The 17,393-nt window shown below is 52.2% G+C and overlaps 1 protein-coding gene across 1 annotated transcript in view; it reads right to left on the bottom strand.

Moving 5' to 3' along the window:
• The window catches only part of LOC122365487 (dynein axonemal heavy chain 7-like), a 59,733-nt gene that overhangs the window by 42,205 nt on the left and 135 nt on the right, over nucleotides 1–17,393 (bottom strand). The window contains exons 2-25 of the mRNA XM_043336745.1: nucleotides 16,820–16,984; nucleotides 16,207–16,422; nucleotides 15,887–15,973; nucleotides 15,544–15,660; nucleotides 15,195–15,373; nucleotides 14,858–14,968; nucleotides 14,517–14,670; nucleotides 14,060–14,182; nucleotides 13,556–13,782; nucleotides 13,160–13,358; nucleotides 12,783–12,910; nucleotides 12,417–12,526; nucleotides 11,957–12,072; nucleotides 11,274–11,415; nucleotides 10,883–11,019; nucleotides 10,402–10,632; nucleotides 9,960–10,125; nucleotides 9,536–9,681; nucleotides 8,857–8,991; nucleotides 7,896–8,009; nucleotides 6,692–6,852; nucleotides 5,748–5,919; nucleotides 5,132–5,311; nucleotides 2,744–2,875 (exon numbers count right to left, since the gene is read on the bottom strand). Coding sequence (XP_043192680.1) covers nucleotides 2,744–2,875; nucleotides 5,132–5,311; nucleotides 5,748–5,919; nucleotides 6,692–6,852; nucleotides 7,896–8,009; nucleotides 8,857–8,991; nucleotides 9,536–9,681; nucleotides 9,960–10,125; nucleotides 10,402–10,632; nucleotides 10,883–11,019; nucleotides 11,274–11,415; nucleotides 11,957–12,072; nucleotides 12,417–12,526; nucleotides 12,783–12,910; nucleotides 13,160–13,358; nucleotides 13,556–13,782; nucleotides 14,060–14,182; nucleotides 14,517–14,670; nucleotides 14,858–14,968; nucleotides 15,195–15,373; nucleotides 15,544–15,660; nucleotides 15,887–15,973; nucleotides 16,207–16,422; nucleotides 16,820–16,984 — 3,648 coding nt within the window. The remainder of the gene's footprint in view (nucleotides 1–2,743; nucleotides 2,876–5,131; nucleotides 5,312–5,747; nucleotides 5,920–6,691; nucleotides 6,853–7,895; nucleotides 8,010–8,856; nucleotides 8,992–9,535; nucleotides 9,682–9,959; nucleotides 10,126–10,401; nucleotides 10,633–10,882; nucleotides 11,020–11,273; nucleotides 11,416–11,956; nucleotides 12,073–12,416; nucleotides 12,527–12,782; nucleotides 12,911–13,159; nucleotides 13,359–13,555; nucleotides 13,783–14,059; nucleotides 14,183–14,516; nucleotides 14,671–14,857; nucleotides 14,969–15,194; nucleotides 15,374–15,543; nucleotides 15,661–15,886; nucleotides 15,974–16,206; nucleotides 16,423–16,819; nucleotides 16,985–17,393) is intronic.

Raw genomic sequence — 17,393 nt, 5'->3', positions numbered from 1 at the left:
GTCCCAGCGACCAGCAGTGTCTGCTGTCTGTCCGCCGGCCGGCGCCGGGCCGTCTGGAGCCCGCTGCTGAGCCGTGGGTGCTGGCGGCGCGCCGCGGCCTGGCCTTCCTGGATGAGCCGTGCCAGCGGACCACCGACTGCAGTCTGGTCGTGCCTGGCTCCTTCTGCAGCGCCGGCCTGTGCGCCTGTCTGGAGGCGTTCAACCGGACGGAGGCGGGCGGCTGCCGGCCCCTCGGGGAACTGGTACCCGCAGACGAAGTCCGGCCGGCCGACGACGCGCTGCTCCGAGAGGAGGCGGCCGCCGAGCTGGCCGACTGTTCCGCCGCCTGTCAGGGGGATGCGCTGTGTCTGGCCGTGGAGTTCTCTGCCGTCAGCTCGACCTGTCGCCTGTACTCGGCCGGCATCACCGACGACCTCGGCGCCGACCCGTCGGACGAGTGGCGGACGCTGGTGCGCCGGCTGCCGACGGCCACCGGCCCGCCGCCGGCCGACTTTGTACAGCTCGGAGGTCAGTGGTGGTTCAGCAAACACCCGGCAGCTGAGTACCGGCCGGCGACGCGCGACTGCGCCAGCCTCGGCGGCATCCTCTACCACGGACGCGAGGACGGCACGCGTGCGGCGCTCGCCGCCGCTCAGATGCTCGATGAGAGGATCTTCCTGGGCCTGGACGACACTGGCATCGAAGGAGAGTTCGTGTACTCAGACGGCGAGCCTTTGGATAACCTGACCACCTGGCACCCCGACGAGCCCAACAACGCCGGAGGAAACGATGACTGCGCTGTGCTACGCACTGGCGGCCTGTTGAACGACATTGGCTGTGGCCAAAGCATACCGTACGTGTGTATGTGGCAGCCGGGGGTCCTGCGGAGCGCCGCCCGCGGCCGACCCATGTGGGCCTCCTGGGGTACAGCCACCGCCGCGCGGGCCGTCGATGGCGACATGGACACCTGGTCGGGGCCGACGCTGCCGGACGAGGTGGACTCGTTGGAGGAGCAGCGGCAGCATCTGACGGTGGACCTGGGCGCCACGCACCAGGTGACGGCCGTGCTGCTGGTGACGGGCGCGGGACGCTCGGCCGCCGACACCACCATCTACCTGAGCAGTAGCAGGGAGCGGCACGACGCGGCCGCGGCGGCCGTCTGCCGCCGGCTGCCCGGCCAGCACATGCGCCACCGGATGGCGCGTCTGTACCGCTGCCAGCGCCCCGTGCAGGGCCGCTACCTGCACCTGGTCACCGACCGACTGCGTGTCTCCTGGACGGAGGTGGCCGTCATCGGCGCGCAGCTCGACGGTGACCAGCCACTACAGCCGGAGCAGATATAGCTAGGCTGCCAGCAGCGGAGGAGTGACCGGCGAGCTGACCGGCCGACCGGCCGGCAGGGTTTAAACTCGGGTGGCCACATGGCAGAAAAAAAATAGGTAGAATTATACCCCACCTTCCCCTTCTTAGATAAGAAAACCACAGAAGAAAAGTAAGTGACGCTGTTAGGTCCATTAGCCTCGCACCGGACGTACTCTCGAGTCACCGTTCCGTCACTAGCAATGGACCTGGGCGCCACGCACCAGGTGACGGCCGTGCTGCTGGTGACGGGTGTGTGTGTAAAGGGGGGGGGGGAGGTATGTATCTTTTGTCGCATGGCGATGCTGAATAAACAGCAATAATGATAATAACCAGTAAAACGACTATTGGGCGAAGAACGAGCGAGCGAGATAGTGAGCCCTGCACGTGCAGAAGGGCGAGAGGGTACTTCCAATGGGCTTGCGCAAAGCACCCTTCTAACCGGTCGCTAGCGGTGTACCAAATTTGAGCGCAATCGGCCCAGCCGTTCTCGAGATCTGGAAACGCCCCCTGCACGTGCGCACGTGCAGTAGCACCCTAACCGCAACACATGAGAATGCATTGCCTGGTGGGTGCCTACTTGTATGCCAAGTTTCAGCGAAATCGCCCCAGTAATTACCGAGTTACTGAAATGGGAACAAATTTGGCACCTCTTATTGTTGTATTTTGCACGTGCAGTGGGGGTCACTCACATAGATGAAGAGTATCCGACCTTTGGTAGAGGGGATGCAGCTACCCTATAAAAATGACCGCAAGACAATCGCTCAAGCCGCTGCTGAGATATGGGCCTCTCAATATCATTACTTTTGCAAAACTGCTTGAACACCCTTGACTTTTCACGTGGCACGTGCCACGGCGGTCACTGAGATGCATCAAAAGTAGTCAATTACGGGGTAGAAGGGATGGGGCTACCCAGCAAAAAAGACCGCAGGCCATTCGGTCCAGCGGTTGCTGAGATATAAGCCTCTCAAAAGCGTTACAGGCCGGGCCGGGCCGGGCCGCTCATACTGAGATTTTTCCGTTATATTGAAAAGACTTCGCTTCGCTCGCTGCGCTCGCTCGCTCGTAATAATAATATACGACAGCGAGCTGTCATCGTGACCTTCATCCAATGGCATAATTCCTCAGCATCGCACATGTCATTGACTTGTTCCAGGAAAGCATGATTCTCAAATGGACTGACTTCACACAGCTTTAGCTTAACATCGCTAAAAAACATAGCATTTTCTGACCAAAAAAAAAAAACTTGAAACAAACGCAATATTAACTACAATTATTACCAAACCGGAGTCGATGTAATATTTTGGCGAGCCCGACTCCGACTGTAGCAGGCTCCCCCAGTCCCCCTCCCTCCGCCCTACCCCGCAGCCGGCCAGACAGTCAGCAGTGACGGTCAGCAGCTCACCTCGAGGTGCGTGCGAACGTCCGACTCGGGAGTGACCTTCAGGTGTTTCTCGTCGCCGTAGCAGTCCATGAAGCAGTCCATCAGGTTCATCAGCGAGTGAACCAGGTTGATGTCGGTGGTGGGGGACATCTCCTGTAACACCGGCAGAGGAACTCGGTCAGTTGTAAGTTACATTGGGGTAGAGCAGGGTAGAGTAAGTTAACTGTACCACTTGGGTGCCACTTCATCGCCTTTCAGCTGTGATTGGATTTGAATACCTTAAAGTTTCACTGTGATATTGCAGTTTAAAAACTGTGTATAAACTGTGCACAAACTTTTGTGTAAACTGTGAATAGAAATGTAATCACGTTGTTGTTCCAAACACGCACCTGATCGTTTGATTGCTACATATGTCATGCCGTCAATATGGTTTACTCAAAGTTTCAACGCCAAGTATTGTTTTGACGGAAGTTTGTGCGAAACAAGACAAAACGAATCGTCGGTGAATACTGAATTGGAATCGATGTTGTAAATTGTCGATTCAGCAGCTTAAAGGAAGACAAAGATGTAAGAAAAGCGATATGACGGCATAAACTTAGAAAATCTTAACGACAAACAAACGATCGGCTTGATTCTGGCGTGCCGACCAGTCTAAAATGACACAACGCAAGCCTGACGAATCGACCAATACGGAAGAAGAACCGGAAAACCAGACGTGCTTGGGTCGGACGAACATAATTATTAAAGAGGGTCACATCAGCAGGTGCAGCAAATGCTTGAAAACAGGCGTGCAGTGAACAGTGTAGTGATAATGTGCTAAATAAAAAAGTGCAGTGAACAGGCCGGTATTAATAAGTGCGCAGTGAAGATGCAGACAGGACGTTCCAAGTGCTTCCTCGACCCTTTCGTAAACGATCAAACTCTGCTGACTCGGGACCGAGCGACAAACCTCATCAGTCACATCGGACATAAGCGGCGGATCGAGCTTCATCCACTGGCCGCCGCCGCAGGGGTGCGGAGCGGGTCAGTTACATAACATAGGTACAGTCACGGAGTATATGAGGTACAGGTGGGAAATTTAAGAACTCATATATACTCACAGACGGTATAATAACTATGCGGTACAGCACGGGTCAGTTTCAACGAAAATGTAGCGTATACGGTACAGCTGCGTTACTTACATACATAAACTCACGGATACGGTATTTTGAAGTATGTACAGCCCACCGCTAAAGTAATGTGTGGTTTTACCAATCACAACGGATGGCTCTGACCGACGATTTTTAAATGCGGACTGATTGAAAAGAAGACGTCAATAGATAAAGTTGTAGCTGCAAGGGTGAAGATACTTGTAAGCTACATTTAAAGTCTCGTTGCAGTCTGGCTTATCGTTCCTAGGCTTCAGAAGCAGAACATACCGTTGACTGAAACCACACATTACTTCTGCTGTGGACTGTACATACACCAAGAATTGTCGCTGTTCACAACGTGAGTCAGCGAGACTGCATGGATGATTTACAAGTCGCAGCCAAATAATAATAAGCTCACATTAAATTATTAACATACCACGGGCACCGTTATAGACAGGTTACGTAAAGTGGTTCCTCACAACAGGCCAAGGCAGAGTTCAGCAGTCGGCAGGCAAACCTACGGAGGCAAAGACGTCAAGCATTGGCCGGAGCCTTACTTAATTAAGACCGCGTGGGCGCTCGCCTGTGCCACACATCAAATAGATTCCGTGCTTACTTGCGACGAACATAAAAAAGATCCCGTGCTTACAAGAAGTATATCAAACACCCCCAAGCACACCAGCTACCTATTTTAGCTCCATAAGAGGTCAGCTTGAACCTGGCGCGTATAATTTTCGCACGCACTGCGCCATTGCATGAATCCCCTACCATTTTCAGCTGGCGGGTATATAGTTCATCGCGCAGCCGACAGTCGTTTGATTTCATAATAACCAGCTAGCTGCCTGTACCCCAATTGCCGTCCCAACTCTCATCCTTATTACATAGTTCAGCTGTCCCTTCTCCTTTCCAGACCCGGGCATGTCTCATCCTTTTTACCTTCACATCTTAATCTTCCAGAGCTCGTTCTCATTCCCTTCTTTCTCGTCCACCCTTCCCTTTCTCGTTCATTTCTCTCTTCCCTTGCCACTTCCCTATCTTTTTGTCTCTTACTTCCCTTCCTGCCCCTCTTTCTCCATCTCCCTCTCCCTATTCCCTCTCTCTCTCAGCCACCCACTCACTCACTCACTCACTCACTCACTCACTCACTCACTCACTCACTCACTCACTCACTCACTCACTCACTCACTCACTCACTCACTCACTCACTCACTCACTCACTCACTCACTCACTCACTCACTCACACCAGTCACATGCGTTCGGTGAAGACAGTTTTCCCACCTTGATGCCGGCGCGTCGGACAAAGTTGAGCAGCGGCGGCACAAAGTACTCGAACATATCCTCGATGATGGTGCGGTGCTGTTCGTTCAGCGTGGGAGGCAGGGTGGCCATCCACGAGGTCAGGTGGGGCCGCCAGCCGAGCGTGTTGGGCTCCAAGTAGATCATACCGCAGCGGGATACCTGCGCAGCACGGACAGGCGGGTGGTGTAGAGATGATAGCGGGCGGACAAATGGCCCGACGGAAATAGCAGAAGTGGCAACGGCTTCTCAGGTCAGAGCATAATTTTACTTGATATAGAACGGGGACAAAGCTGAACAGGGAAATCGGGAGCGCATATTCTATGAAGCGATAGAAGTCAGTTGGAAACAGTCTCGGCAAAGTTGAAATACATATATTGATTAGGTGCAGGTGGAAGATCCCTAAGAAGCGCCACTACTACAGCTGAGTAACGAAACAGCGTCGTAAATGGTTTCACCGTAACAAACCGCACGTGTAGATCTAAATGTGGAGCCACCAGCCCAGTCTCCTCTCACATCAACTCCACCGCCATACCATCCCACCATTACACGACTGCCACCGTCACCACCACCACCACCACCAATACCATTGACTCACCGTGGCCGGTGACGCCGCTTCTAGGTCCATCGGCTCAAAGATGAGGTTTGTGGTCGGCGACAGCTGGATAATCTCTCCCGACATCAGACACAGCTTCTTGTTGTCGTCGAGCACGGTGTTCATGTTCTCGATCCATATGGCATCCACGGGTCCGTCAAACATGAGCCACTTTCTGATGACAAGCCAGGGACAGTAGAGTGTAAAGTCGTGTTAGCGACTAAGCGCTAACCGGTGATATACGTCCGCCGACAAGTGTCCATGCATAGATCATTTCATGCGCGAAGTTACTGACATACGCCAAACTATAGAGTACAGAGAATAAATCATCGTTGGTCGCAGATTCAGGAGACATTTTGTATCCAGCTGACGATACAAGCGTCGCCATCGTGGAAAGAGCGCTACGAGTTATATAAGAGCCACTCCACAACAGCCCATAGCGTGCTCAGTCAAATTTGGATGGAAGTTAACAACTTCAGAGGTACATATGCCGAACTACGACTAGCCCGAATAAAAGGGTTCTTAGAAAGTTCACAACAACGAATGGGACGAGCGCATGTCAGGGGTAATACGGTGTTTACGAGAAAATAAATCACAGCTCTGCCACTAATAAAGTCAATCACAGAATATAACTGTCGGGCAGCTTTGCATGGGAACCTGACAGAACCAGGAGACACGTTCATGCAAGGCATTACTCCGAAAACTAGCTGGTTGTATCGCATCACGAACGTTTCAGCATAATTCTCTCCCTAGTCTCTTCCTCTCTCACTCCCTACCTCCCTCCCTCCCTCCCTCCATCTCTCTCTCCCTCCATCTCTCTCTCTCTCTCTCTCTCTCTCTCTCTCTCTCTCTCTCTCTCTCTCTCTCTCTCTCTCTCTCTCTCTCTCTCTCTCTCTCTCTCTCTCTCTCTCTCGCTCCCTCCCTCTCCCTCCCTCCCTCCACTCTACCTGTCGGGACTGGGATCCACCGCGAACGCCCTGTAGCTGACGGCCAGAACGCCGTCGGTCCACTCGTGCGAGGCCGGGTCAAACTGACCGTACAGCTGACCCATGGTGATTGACTTGGGGTTGATGACGGTGATTTGGACAGAGTTCTCGTCCATCTCCTCCTGTGGGGGTCAAGGTCAAGGTCAAGGTCAGGGTCAGAGGTCAGGGTCAAAGTCAGCTCAAGGTCAGAGTCAGAGGTCAGGGTCAGGGCCAAGGTCAGATCAGGTCAGGGTCAGGTCAGGGTCAGGGCCAGGGTCAGGGTCAGGTCAGGGCCAAGGTCAGGGTCAGGTCAGGGCCAAGGTCAGGGTCAGGGTCAGAAACCAGGTCAGATGTCAGAGGCCAGAGGTTAGGGGTTCGTGATCAGATAAAAGGCTTATCGGTCAACTCAGAGGTCAGGTTGACAGAGGTCAGCTGATGTAAAAGAAAACACATGCCAGCCACGGTCTGTGACCAGATTAAGTGCGTGTTTAGAGGTCAAAGTCATCGATCGCAATTCAACACGCCTCGCGTTTAACACGTCACTGCTAGTAAAAAACAAGGTCTGCATTAGTCCCAAGCGTAATCGGCACGCCGCGCTACAAATGTCGCAAATACGGCGCCAACTTTCCATATAACCACTCCCACAGAATGTTCCTAGTTTTGTTTGTTTGTTTTGTTGGGTTAGGCCCTTTCGGTCTGACGAGACCATTTCAGGGCCGGAAGGATGATAGGAAGTAGGGGGAGACATTGGTCTGGGCAGGCACCCTAGTGAGTCACCGGGGCTGAGCCCATCCCGAAGGACAGGCCGACCAGCCCCAAGGTACTCACTGCACCCGGCTACGGGGTGCGCTCCCTCGGGAGCAGCGGTGCCGCTCCAAGGGAGCAGCCCGCATGGGATAAAGTTGCCTGTCCAGCCCGGATGGGGCTGCGAAGTGGAGGAGAAGGATTTCTGTGTCCTGAGGATAGAAGCATGGAACGGTAATGTTCCTAGCATTTCACTGTCCTATATTTAACCTCGTTATGTAAGCATGCATCAACTGCAAATGCTAGAGACCTCGTTTACGAATGTCTGACATGCATCCAACAACTGGGGCTCCCTCCTAACTCCCCCCTCCCCCCCCCCCCCCCCCTCCCCCGTACCCGACCAAGACCCTGAGCACCTCTGGCCACTCGCCGGCCGACTCACCCGTTCATGTAGTTTAGCGAGGGCCTCGGCCAGCATCCGGTAGGCGCACGTCTTACCGCCGAACGGCATACCCGTGATCATGAATCCGTGGCGCACGATCATCATTTCGTATATCTGAAAAAAAAACAAGAGTGATCATATCCGAAATCGGGCTCACATGATAAAGAGACAAGCTCGGCAGTTGTGTAGTTATTTGAGTCAGGTACGCAAATTATACCTAGCTTAAATATGAGAGTGAGACCAATGAGATATTAATTACGGAGCGAGCGAAGCGAGCGTAGTCTTTCCTTATAGATTAACGGAAATTTCTGAGTATGAGCGGCCGGCCGTGCGGACGCTTTTGCGAGGCTTATATCTCAGCAACCACTTATCCGATTCACACGCGGTAATTTTTGTAGGGTAGCTTCATTCCTTCTACCAAGTATTGGACTATTCCCGATTCATGTGGGTGACCCCTTATGCACGTGCCACGTGCAAAACGAAGAGGTGTCAGTTTTGTAATTGTTGCAATATCTCGGTAACTACTTGGCCGATTGCGCTGAAAGTTGGCATGTAGGTAGGCACCCACTAGGCACTGCATATCCATGTGCCAGAGTTGGGGTGCTGCTGCAAGTGCGCACGTGCAGGGTGCCGCTCCCAGATCTCGAGAACGGCTGGGCCGATTGTGCTCAAATTTGGCACATCGCTAGAAACCGGTCAGTAGGGTGCCGTGCACAAGTCAGTTGGAGGCACCCCCTCGAAATTTCACACGTGCAAGATTCACCCCTCGCTCGCTCCGTTAGTCGCCCCAAAAGGCGCTATACTGGTACCTTATAGTGAAAAAAGACAAACTTGATGCCATAAACGAAATACGCGAAAATACGAACAACACGTTTAGAAAGCTAGCATTCGCAATCAAATTCACGCCGCTTCCCAAATCGCTCTGCTCTCTGGCCGCCCCAGCCGACTCTGCGCCTCTGACCTGTTGTATTTTCTCGAGGAAGTAGTCGGTGCACTGGAGGTTGGCCTCCTCACAGCTCTCTCGGACGGCGGCGTTGAACGTCGTGTAGTCTGTCTCCGGCAGTTTGATACCGGGGAACAGGTCAGACGTGATACCCTGTCGACATGAGCCGATGTCTGGTTACATTCCGTTTTCACGACGGTCTATCCGGCGAGTGCACCTAATTTGACCAAATCTGCACCTAGTAATCTCTTTTACAGCAAATATCTTCATTTTATGAATTTATTTCAGTGTTTTAATCGATGTCTCTGATAATATGACAAAGCAGGCATATAAGCAATAAGTTCAACCCTAGCTGATAGCTACTAAGAGACACACTGAACCTGATTTGACCAAATCTGCACCTGATCTGCACCAGATGTGCACCAAATGTGTACCAGATGGCCGTCGTGAAAACGGCTATTATAGCTTAACTCCGATTGAAACGGCCTGGAACTATTGCCCGGGTCATTACTTATTATGTAAATGATCAGTTATCTGTAATCATTGCGATACATTGACTGGTTACCGATTTTCCTTGGAAGAAGCTTAAGAGTAAGATTCGCAGATTGGCAGGAGGAATGCTAACGACGCAGCGCAGATTAAAAAGGGCGGCGTGGACAGCCCCACCAACCCTCTTGAACTTGGAGAGTTTACTCACCGCAAACAGGCCCAGATCCTGCGTCAGGAACTTGGGCAGGTTGACGTCGGTGATGGAGCGCAAGATCAAGATGTCCTCAGACTCCTCGGGGAACTTGAGCTTCAGGTTACCGGCCGCCGTTAGCACGGATTTGACCGCTCGCATACCTGGGCCACAGAGGACGGAGTACGCGGTTAGAGGCTACCAGTCGGCTATAAGTGTGTCATGATGAGTCAGGGTACTGGGTACTGGGTAGCAAGTACTCATGAGCATGATAAGTTGCGTATGTCCTCAGACATAATATGTTTAGCACATCCTCATACGTGTATCAGCGTCAAAACAGACTTTCGTTCCAAACATTCTACTATCATTGAAAAGTGGCTTGAATATTGGACACTATCCCGTAGCTCTTCGAATCGTAGCCACCCGACCCCACCGTCCTCACCGTAATCGTAGTGGGGCTGTGACGAGAGCTGCTCCGAACACAGCCGGTAGGTGGCCACAATCTTGGTGGCCAGCGGCCGGGCGTTCACGAAGCCGCACGAGTAGAGCACGATCTCGGCAATCATGGCGTAGTCGGGCACCATCATGGCCACGGAGCGGAACAGCGCCTGGGGAAAGAGAGACGATTTTAGACAAATGTGTGGCAACATGTGCATTCTTCAGAGCAATCATGCAGTGCGAACCGGGATGCAGCATCGTCAATAGGATTTAGCTACACAAACAGCTACACCTTTAGCTAGAAAACTGTAGTGCCAAAAAGAAAATGTCCAGCCGGTCTTAAATTAATACCTTCCATTCAGAAACGCGTAGAAAAGATAGCACACCACAAAGTACAGCCAGTCCATCCACCTTACTGCACGCCCCACACGACCGTGGCTACCTACCTTCAGGTTATCGGGCAGCTCCGACCTGCCGGCGTATCCGGGGTTCATTGTGATGAACACGGCACAGGTGGGGTCCAGGTGCAGCTCAGAGCCCTCGAACTGCAGCATGTCGGCGCCGGCGCTGATGGCCCGCGAGATGGTGAGGATCTGCTGCGCCACCACCGACAGCACCTCCAGGTCGATCCGGTTGAACTCGTCGAAACACGACCAGGCGCCGCACGACGCCAGGCCCTGGAGGGAAGAATGACGAGGGTGGGGCAGGAAGGTAAATATTAAAATGTTGATAGGTAAGAATCAGAATCAGATGGCACAGCAAGGAAGCTGGAAACTTAAAAAAAAATCTGTAACTGGGGAAAACTAGCATAATTGAGCACCGGCAAGCATTTTAGCCTGGATTGTTGCATGTTGATATAAATGTAGTTCACTTTAATCGTTGCTATTCATATTTATCACCCATCTAACAATTACTCCTCTCACCGACCTTGAAGAACTTTCCGAGCGCGATGTAGTCGAGTCCGTCAGAGCAGTTGAAGACGACGCACTGTTTGGCGACGGCCTTGGCCAGGTCCTTGGTGGTTTCCGTCTTACCGGTACCTGCCGGTCCCTCGGGCGCACCGCCTGAACACACATCGTCAGTTGTGTCGGCTCAGGTTAAGTGCCGACGATGGTTAAATGAAGAAAAGTTACCATAACAAAGTCACAAAAGAACAATGGAGTGGCCTACTAATGCAGTGGCCGGAAAAGAAGGGAGGAGCGATTAATTCAAGGATGAAGGAGCATCGATGTTATAAGTCGCATGACAGCCGCGGCTCCCTACCAGTTCCACCAGCCGCACCCACCCTCAGCCCGCCCGCCCTGACCACCCCACTGACCGAGATGGAGGTGCAGCGCGCCGAACAGTGTCCGGTAGCATCTGTCCGTCAGTGGAGTGATCACCAGTCGCGGAGTGTTGCCCAGGTACTCGTAGCCGTACATCAGGGTCGAGTTGATCATACGTGTCGCCAGCCGCTTCTCCTGCAGGGTTAGACGGAAGACGGTGACGTCAAGACATGACGCCGTTGCACCGTGACAGGGCGAGAAACGAGACAGGTACTGGAATTGCGAGCTACTGCCACGGTATAAAAAATATATCGTTAACTTTGTGGACCTAGTTTATGTTTGTGCACTATCTGAACGATTCGAGGATGCGCTCCAGTTGTTGCCGTTCTATTCCATTATCTCACTTATGTACTTACCGTTTAGGTCTGTCGGCCTCTTTTGAAATAGCACCTGGCTATCGCACCCATCCTCCCAGGTCCAAACCGATACAGTCCGCGCACTTCACCTCTCAGCAGTAACAAGTCTCTGGAAGCCAGGCAAAGTCGTTCTCCCAGTTGTTCACCGTTCCAGTCTAGTTAATGGTCCTCATCCCCCAGTCAAGTGGTAGCATATCTGCGCCAACCAGGCGTTTACAGATGGGTTACAGCCTAGCCCTTACCTCACAGTAGAAGCACATCTGCCCCAGCCAGGCGAAGTCGTTCTGCCAGTTTCTCACGTTTCAACCTGTGATCCTCACCTCCCAGTAGTAGCGTGTCTGCGCCAGCCAGGCGAAGTCGTTCTCCGACTCCACCTTGCTGTTGATCAGTGAAGCCAACACGTCCTTGGCGTGGACGTCCAGCACCACCAGAGCGCCTGGGGTGGACGGTGGCGGGTGGGGATGGACACGGGTCAGGGCACAGTGAGAGCGACTTTATTCACTGGCACTTCATTGATCATTCAGCAACACTTTAAAAGGAAAACCTAGCCTGGCTTTTGCCACCGATAACACGGAATAAATGCTCAAAAGTTTACGGAACAATACCTACATCACATGGCAACGTTTTAAGCTTGGCACTCTGGGGCGGTCAGCACAATGGTCATTCCATCTGCCTTGTATGTAAGGCTTAGTTGCGCGGATAGAAGGGAAGGTTTTCTAGCTCCTCTTTAGCAAGTTATCCATCGATAAGCAGAGTTGTCACTAGCCCCCGGAGACTGACCGAGAGTGGTACGGTTCTGTCGGGAAAGTTTCCCCCGCACCAGCTCCACGATCTTTGAAATCTGGTCATTGTTCTGCTTCAGATAGGCGTCCATCGCCTTCTTCCCCGACCTAGCAACACGAAACGGGCAAGGTGAAGCACATAATTGTGTCGTGACAATACATCAGTCACGGCTTATAGATCACTGCAAACATAATTCAACGCGATGAACCTTTACTTGAAATGTCAGTCTTCATGCCTACAGCCCATTACCACTCTGAGATTAGACTGCTGTAAACATAACCAACCAGTCGGAGCAATAAAACTAGGCATAAGATCTGTATCTACAAATAAGCGCCTAGAAACTATAATATCGGCTGCACCGACCTGATGGACTTATGCACATCGGCGGTCCAGTAAGTCTGTGACACGCAGAGCACAATCTGCCCCGGCCAGGAGAGCACCCAGTGCTCCCGCACGTCCCCGGCGTACGAGTCCATGCCCAGCTCCACCTCCTGAAATGACAGACGAGCGACGGTGATCAATTATCGGTAATGTCTACGGAGCTCACCGGTGCGTAGCACACTTCAGTAAATGAACGTTCTCACCACGTCCGTACGTCACTCGTCACTCGTCATCGTCGCCTTTTCTAGCTTGGCTCATTCCATCTCCACCCCTCTCTCACTCCTTTACCATGCCCTGCCCATCGTTCCACTCTTCTATCCATTACCCTCTCCCTTGAATCACTATCGCCAACGACTTACGTGCTGCAGACTGCTCTTCATCAACGACTCGAGCTCGAGCAGCCATTTCTCGACCTGGCCGCGGGCGCGGGCTGTCGATATCTCCTCGAGCAGTTTGATGACCTCGCCCTCGCTCGACTTCATGTGTGTCACGTCCAGCGTCTCGGTGAACGTCAGGGAGGCGATACCCTCGAAACACTTCTTCAGGTGCGGCTGCACCCTGGGAAATGAGAGTGGGAGGGATAGTTTAGAGTGCAGGGGAAGCGCAGAAACGAGATGCCCTGCAAACCACTCAGTACAAAATAACGTCCACTCGATTTAAAATCATGGAGAACTCAATATCAACTAGTTATCCCGCCACCTCCGCGTAATGTTCCTCAACATGACGGTTTTAGTCATCCCCGCCTCGTCACTGACCGAGTGGGGTCCTTGGTCTCCGACAGGATCTCCAGCAGCTCGTCGTTGGACAAGAAGAAGAACCGGGGGAAGTACAGCCGCTTCTTCTCCAGGTAGTCGTTCAGGCCCTTGAGGATCAGCTCCAGCAGCTCGTTGGACTTTTTCAGCCTCTCCAACATCTTTTCCACGTCGATGACGGCCAGAACATGTGTGTCCACCAGAGCGGCCTTCATGATATCGCGCCAGTTCTGGAAGGGGAGGGGCAAAGGGACTCCAGACGTCACTGACTTGCAGGATAATAAGTGCATGCATGGAGTCCAGCTCTTTAATTTTCAGTGCGTGATTCGACCGTATACATCACAAGTGTGTGATAATCTGCATAACGTCGGCACTTCGTCTAAGAAACAAGAGCCTTACACGACATATTCTACTCGCCGTAATATGTCGGTAATCAAATGCACACAACTCAAAACGTATGCAGCGTTACTGAGCAAGGGACACACGAAGTCGTATATACATACGTACCTTATCGACGGTAGTGAAGCGTCGTCCTTCCTCGGGCATCTGTGACATGATGTCGGGGCTGGAGAAGATGGGCTCCAGGTACAGCCAGGTGATCTGCACCTTGAGCCACTCGTCCAGGATCTCCTGCAGGTCGGACCGGGGCGGGGGCGGGCGGTTAGCCGGGTCAGCTGGTACGATCAACATAAGCGGATCGGCTGGGAACAGTCAGCCGAGTGTCTAGGAAAATATATCTGAAAGCAGAAAACTGAGACCGAGTCAAGCTATTATTCACAAGAATCTCAAGCAACTACGTCTACACATGCATACTACACATCGCCATATCTACACATGCATTCTGGAAAAATATCAGCCAAGTAGAATAAGTCAATCGAATTAACTTGGTGCTGAAGAAATGCCCATTAAAACACTGCCCACGAGAATGGCAAATGACACCCTGATTCGACCATGCTTTACCGACCTGCAGATTGGTGAGCGTCTTCTCCCACTCGCAGATCTGCTCCTCGAACGGTTTGATGAAGGGCGAGCCGCGCATCGTCTGCGTCTTCACCAGGTGGTCGTCCAGCATCAGCTGGATCTCGTCCAGCGATGACAGGATCGACGTCCCCGACTCCCTGTCGGTAGCGTGAGGAGTATTCATATATTGCAGATGATGCTCGCCATTGGCAATATTTTTATAAAGCAGACTCTTCAGCTAAAGGCTCGATGCCAGACTTGACTTGGAATCGCCGCGCTTTGCCTGCTTCCAGCCTTACATTCTCACTGACAAGACGTCTCTAACGACATAAGTGATGCATTTACCTGTAGGGGACAATGTTGAACTCCATGTCCTTCCATTCGGCCCTCATCTTGTCCATGGCTCTTTCGAGATTGTACTCCTTGGTAGCTGACTCGCTGATGCTCTCAAACTTGCTGTCAGAATCAGAAGAAACAAAACGCGTTTAAACATAGGCAAATATCATCGACCCATGAAGTAGCAAATACAAATTCAATGAACACCGTCTTAAAAGAAGTAAAGCTTATGATCTCTATTGTCTTCGTCTCAAGTCACAGTGATCGTTCACCAGACATCAATCGACAATCGACATGCTCCCCATGACAGCCTGAACTTCGCTCACCAGTTTCCCCAGCCACCGACCTGATGTAGTCGGTGAGATTGAGGTCTATGATCTTGGCCAGCGTGGTCTCCGAGTCGGCCTTGATCGGAAATCCGACAATCTCGGAGATTTTCTCCCAGTGGCGGTCGCGCAGACCCGGGTTTCCCAGAGTCTGTACCTCAGGTAGGTGGGCACGGAACCCGTCGATAGCCGATTTCACCTGCCGGGGAACGAGATGGGATGATGGTTGTGATGAGCATTGGGGTTACATGATATTTTATGACGAAGTAAATTTGTTTGGCCAGGTAAGCGCGACACATAATAAAAGCTAGCATATTATTTGGCCTCCAAATGTTCGGTAATAATTATTAGTCTGGGCAGCAGCGTTACCTCCAAGAGCAGGTCACGTGCCGGTCCCTCGTTGCTGAACGACTTCTCCAGCTTGTAGATGCTGCGGAAGTATCCGTCCGTCTCCTGGTCAATGTCCTCCGGTTCGTACGCTCCCAACTGGGCACACAGCAGACAGTCATGGTTAGAAGGGCGACGGCGAATGCCCACTCTCCCGAACATTCGAACGCATAACAAGGATTGGTTCGCCAGACTGAAAGCTTCATTTCTAATCTTAGTCATATGCACGATGCCTTCCACATCGTCATTCAGTTCAATGATAACCATAATATCGCGTCAATCGACTGACATCCTATCCTAAAGTCACGATCAAGGGCTTACTGACCGGCGCGCTCATCCAGGAGTCGTACTTTACGCTGAAATCGACCCCGTTGGTGTACAGGCGGAGGTAGGGATTCAGCTTGTCGGCCACCTGAAACACACATAGATCGAGACGTGGACGTGTGGCGATTATAGCAAATATATTAACACATTAACGCAACAACATAGTCGACAGAGCATTACAGAAAGCATGCGCCGGCAATTAGTGCGACAGAGTAAATCACTTTTATCATTCCGCACAAAAAGCAGTCGAATATTTACCCGTCATTCTCTCTATATCTACTTTTTATATTCTCACAAGCACCACCCCACCGTGCTTCTCACCTCCTTCCTGCGCGGGTAGTTGGTGACCTCCCACTCGAACGCCTCCTCCTCGTCATTGATGGCCGTCGTCTTGTCCAGCGCCTGCTGTAGCTTCTCCTCCAGGCCCTGAGCGCGCTTCAGGTACCGCGGCAGTTCGGGCAGCTCTCCCAGTTCTTCCAGCTCCTCCACCTGCTTGTTGTACGTCTCCAGCTCCTCCAGAAAACGCTCGCGCCGCACCTGAGGAAGGGTGGTGAGCCAGGGAAGGGAGAACGGTCAGAAATGGCAGAGGGAGCGTCACGATGTAGGGAGGTCAGAAAAGGCTGACGGAGCGGCGAAATGTAGGGAGCGGCGTCAGGGACCTGTAGTTGAGGACTCCAGCGGTCAGACGGTATCGAGGAATGCACATTGCATACCCAAACGCAGTCCAAGAAGGGAGCCAAGAAAACAACGATCAGTTGCATGATACATATTTAGTCATCAACGTAGATATCGTGCGGTGAACTAGGTTTGACCATCTGCAGCATTAAAGTGTTGTTTCAGTGCCACAAGCTAGTGTCGACAACAAGCAGGTAGGGCTCGTGCTCTCTCACGTTCTCCTCTCCCTGTTCCCCATGCCTCCACTTCTCTCTCTAACCTTGAGGGCCTCCTCGAACTCGACCCTCTTCTGTCGGTAGATGGAGCGTCCCTCGTCGAACACGGCCGGTATACGCTGGTGCCACAGGAATGTCTCTGTATTGTGACGCAGGTCGGCCGAGGAAAACTCAGCGTAGTCCGACAGGAACAGCAGATGCGAGAATATCTGCAGAGTGCGGACACAGTTGTACAGGATGATAGGGCAATGGTGAACTGAGCCATCAGATCAGACCGAATGATGCAGTGGCTCTCAGTCTGGAGCTCATCGAAAAGTTTGAGGCGTCGATAGTCGATACTGTACTTTTTACAAAGCCGTGAATGCGATAGCTGCTGTAGAAGAGCTGCTTTAACACCGATACTTATCTCCATAAATACCGTATTAGTAAGGGCTCATGACCATGACCCAGCAGCAAATCACTTTAAACCAGCAAACATTAAAACAATAATCTCAAATGGGAAAAATAGTAAGAAAACTACCGGGGAGCATATGCTCTGCGAAGTTTGTCTCAAGCCACCCCTAAGGCCCTCCTCATTCACCGATCTCTCATACCGGCCCTCCCAGAGTACCCCGTCCG

The sequence above is a fragment of the Amphibalanus amphitrite genome, unplaced genomic scaffold, assembly GCF_019059575.1.
Source record: "Amphibalanus amphitrite isolate SeventyFive unplaced genomic scaffold, NRLGWU_Aamphi_draft 000744F_arrow, whole genome shotgun sequence".
Taxonomy (NCBI): domain Eukaryota; kingdom Metazoa; phylum Arthropoda; class Thecostraca; order Balanomorpha; family Balanidae; genus Amphibalanus; species Amphibalanus amphitrite.
This window is presented reverse-complemented; position numbering and strand designations above follow the sequence as displayed.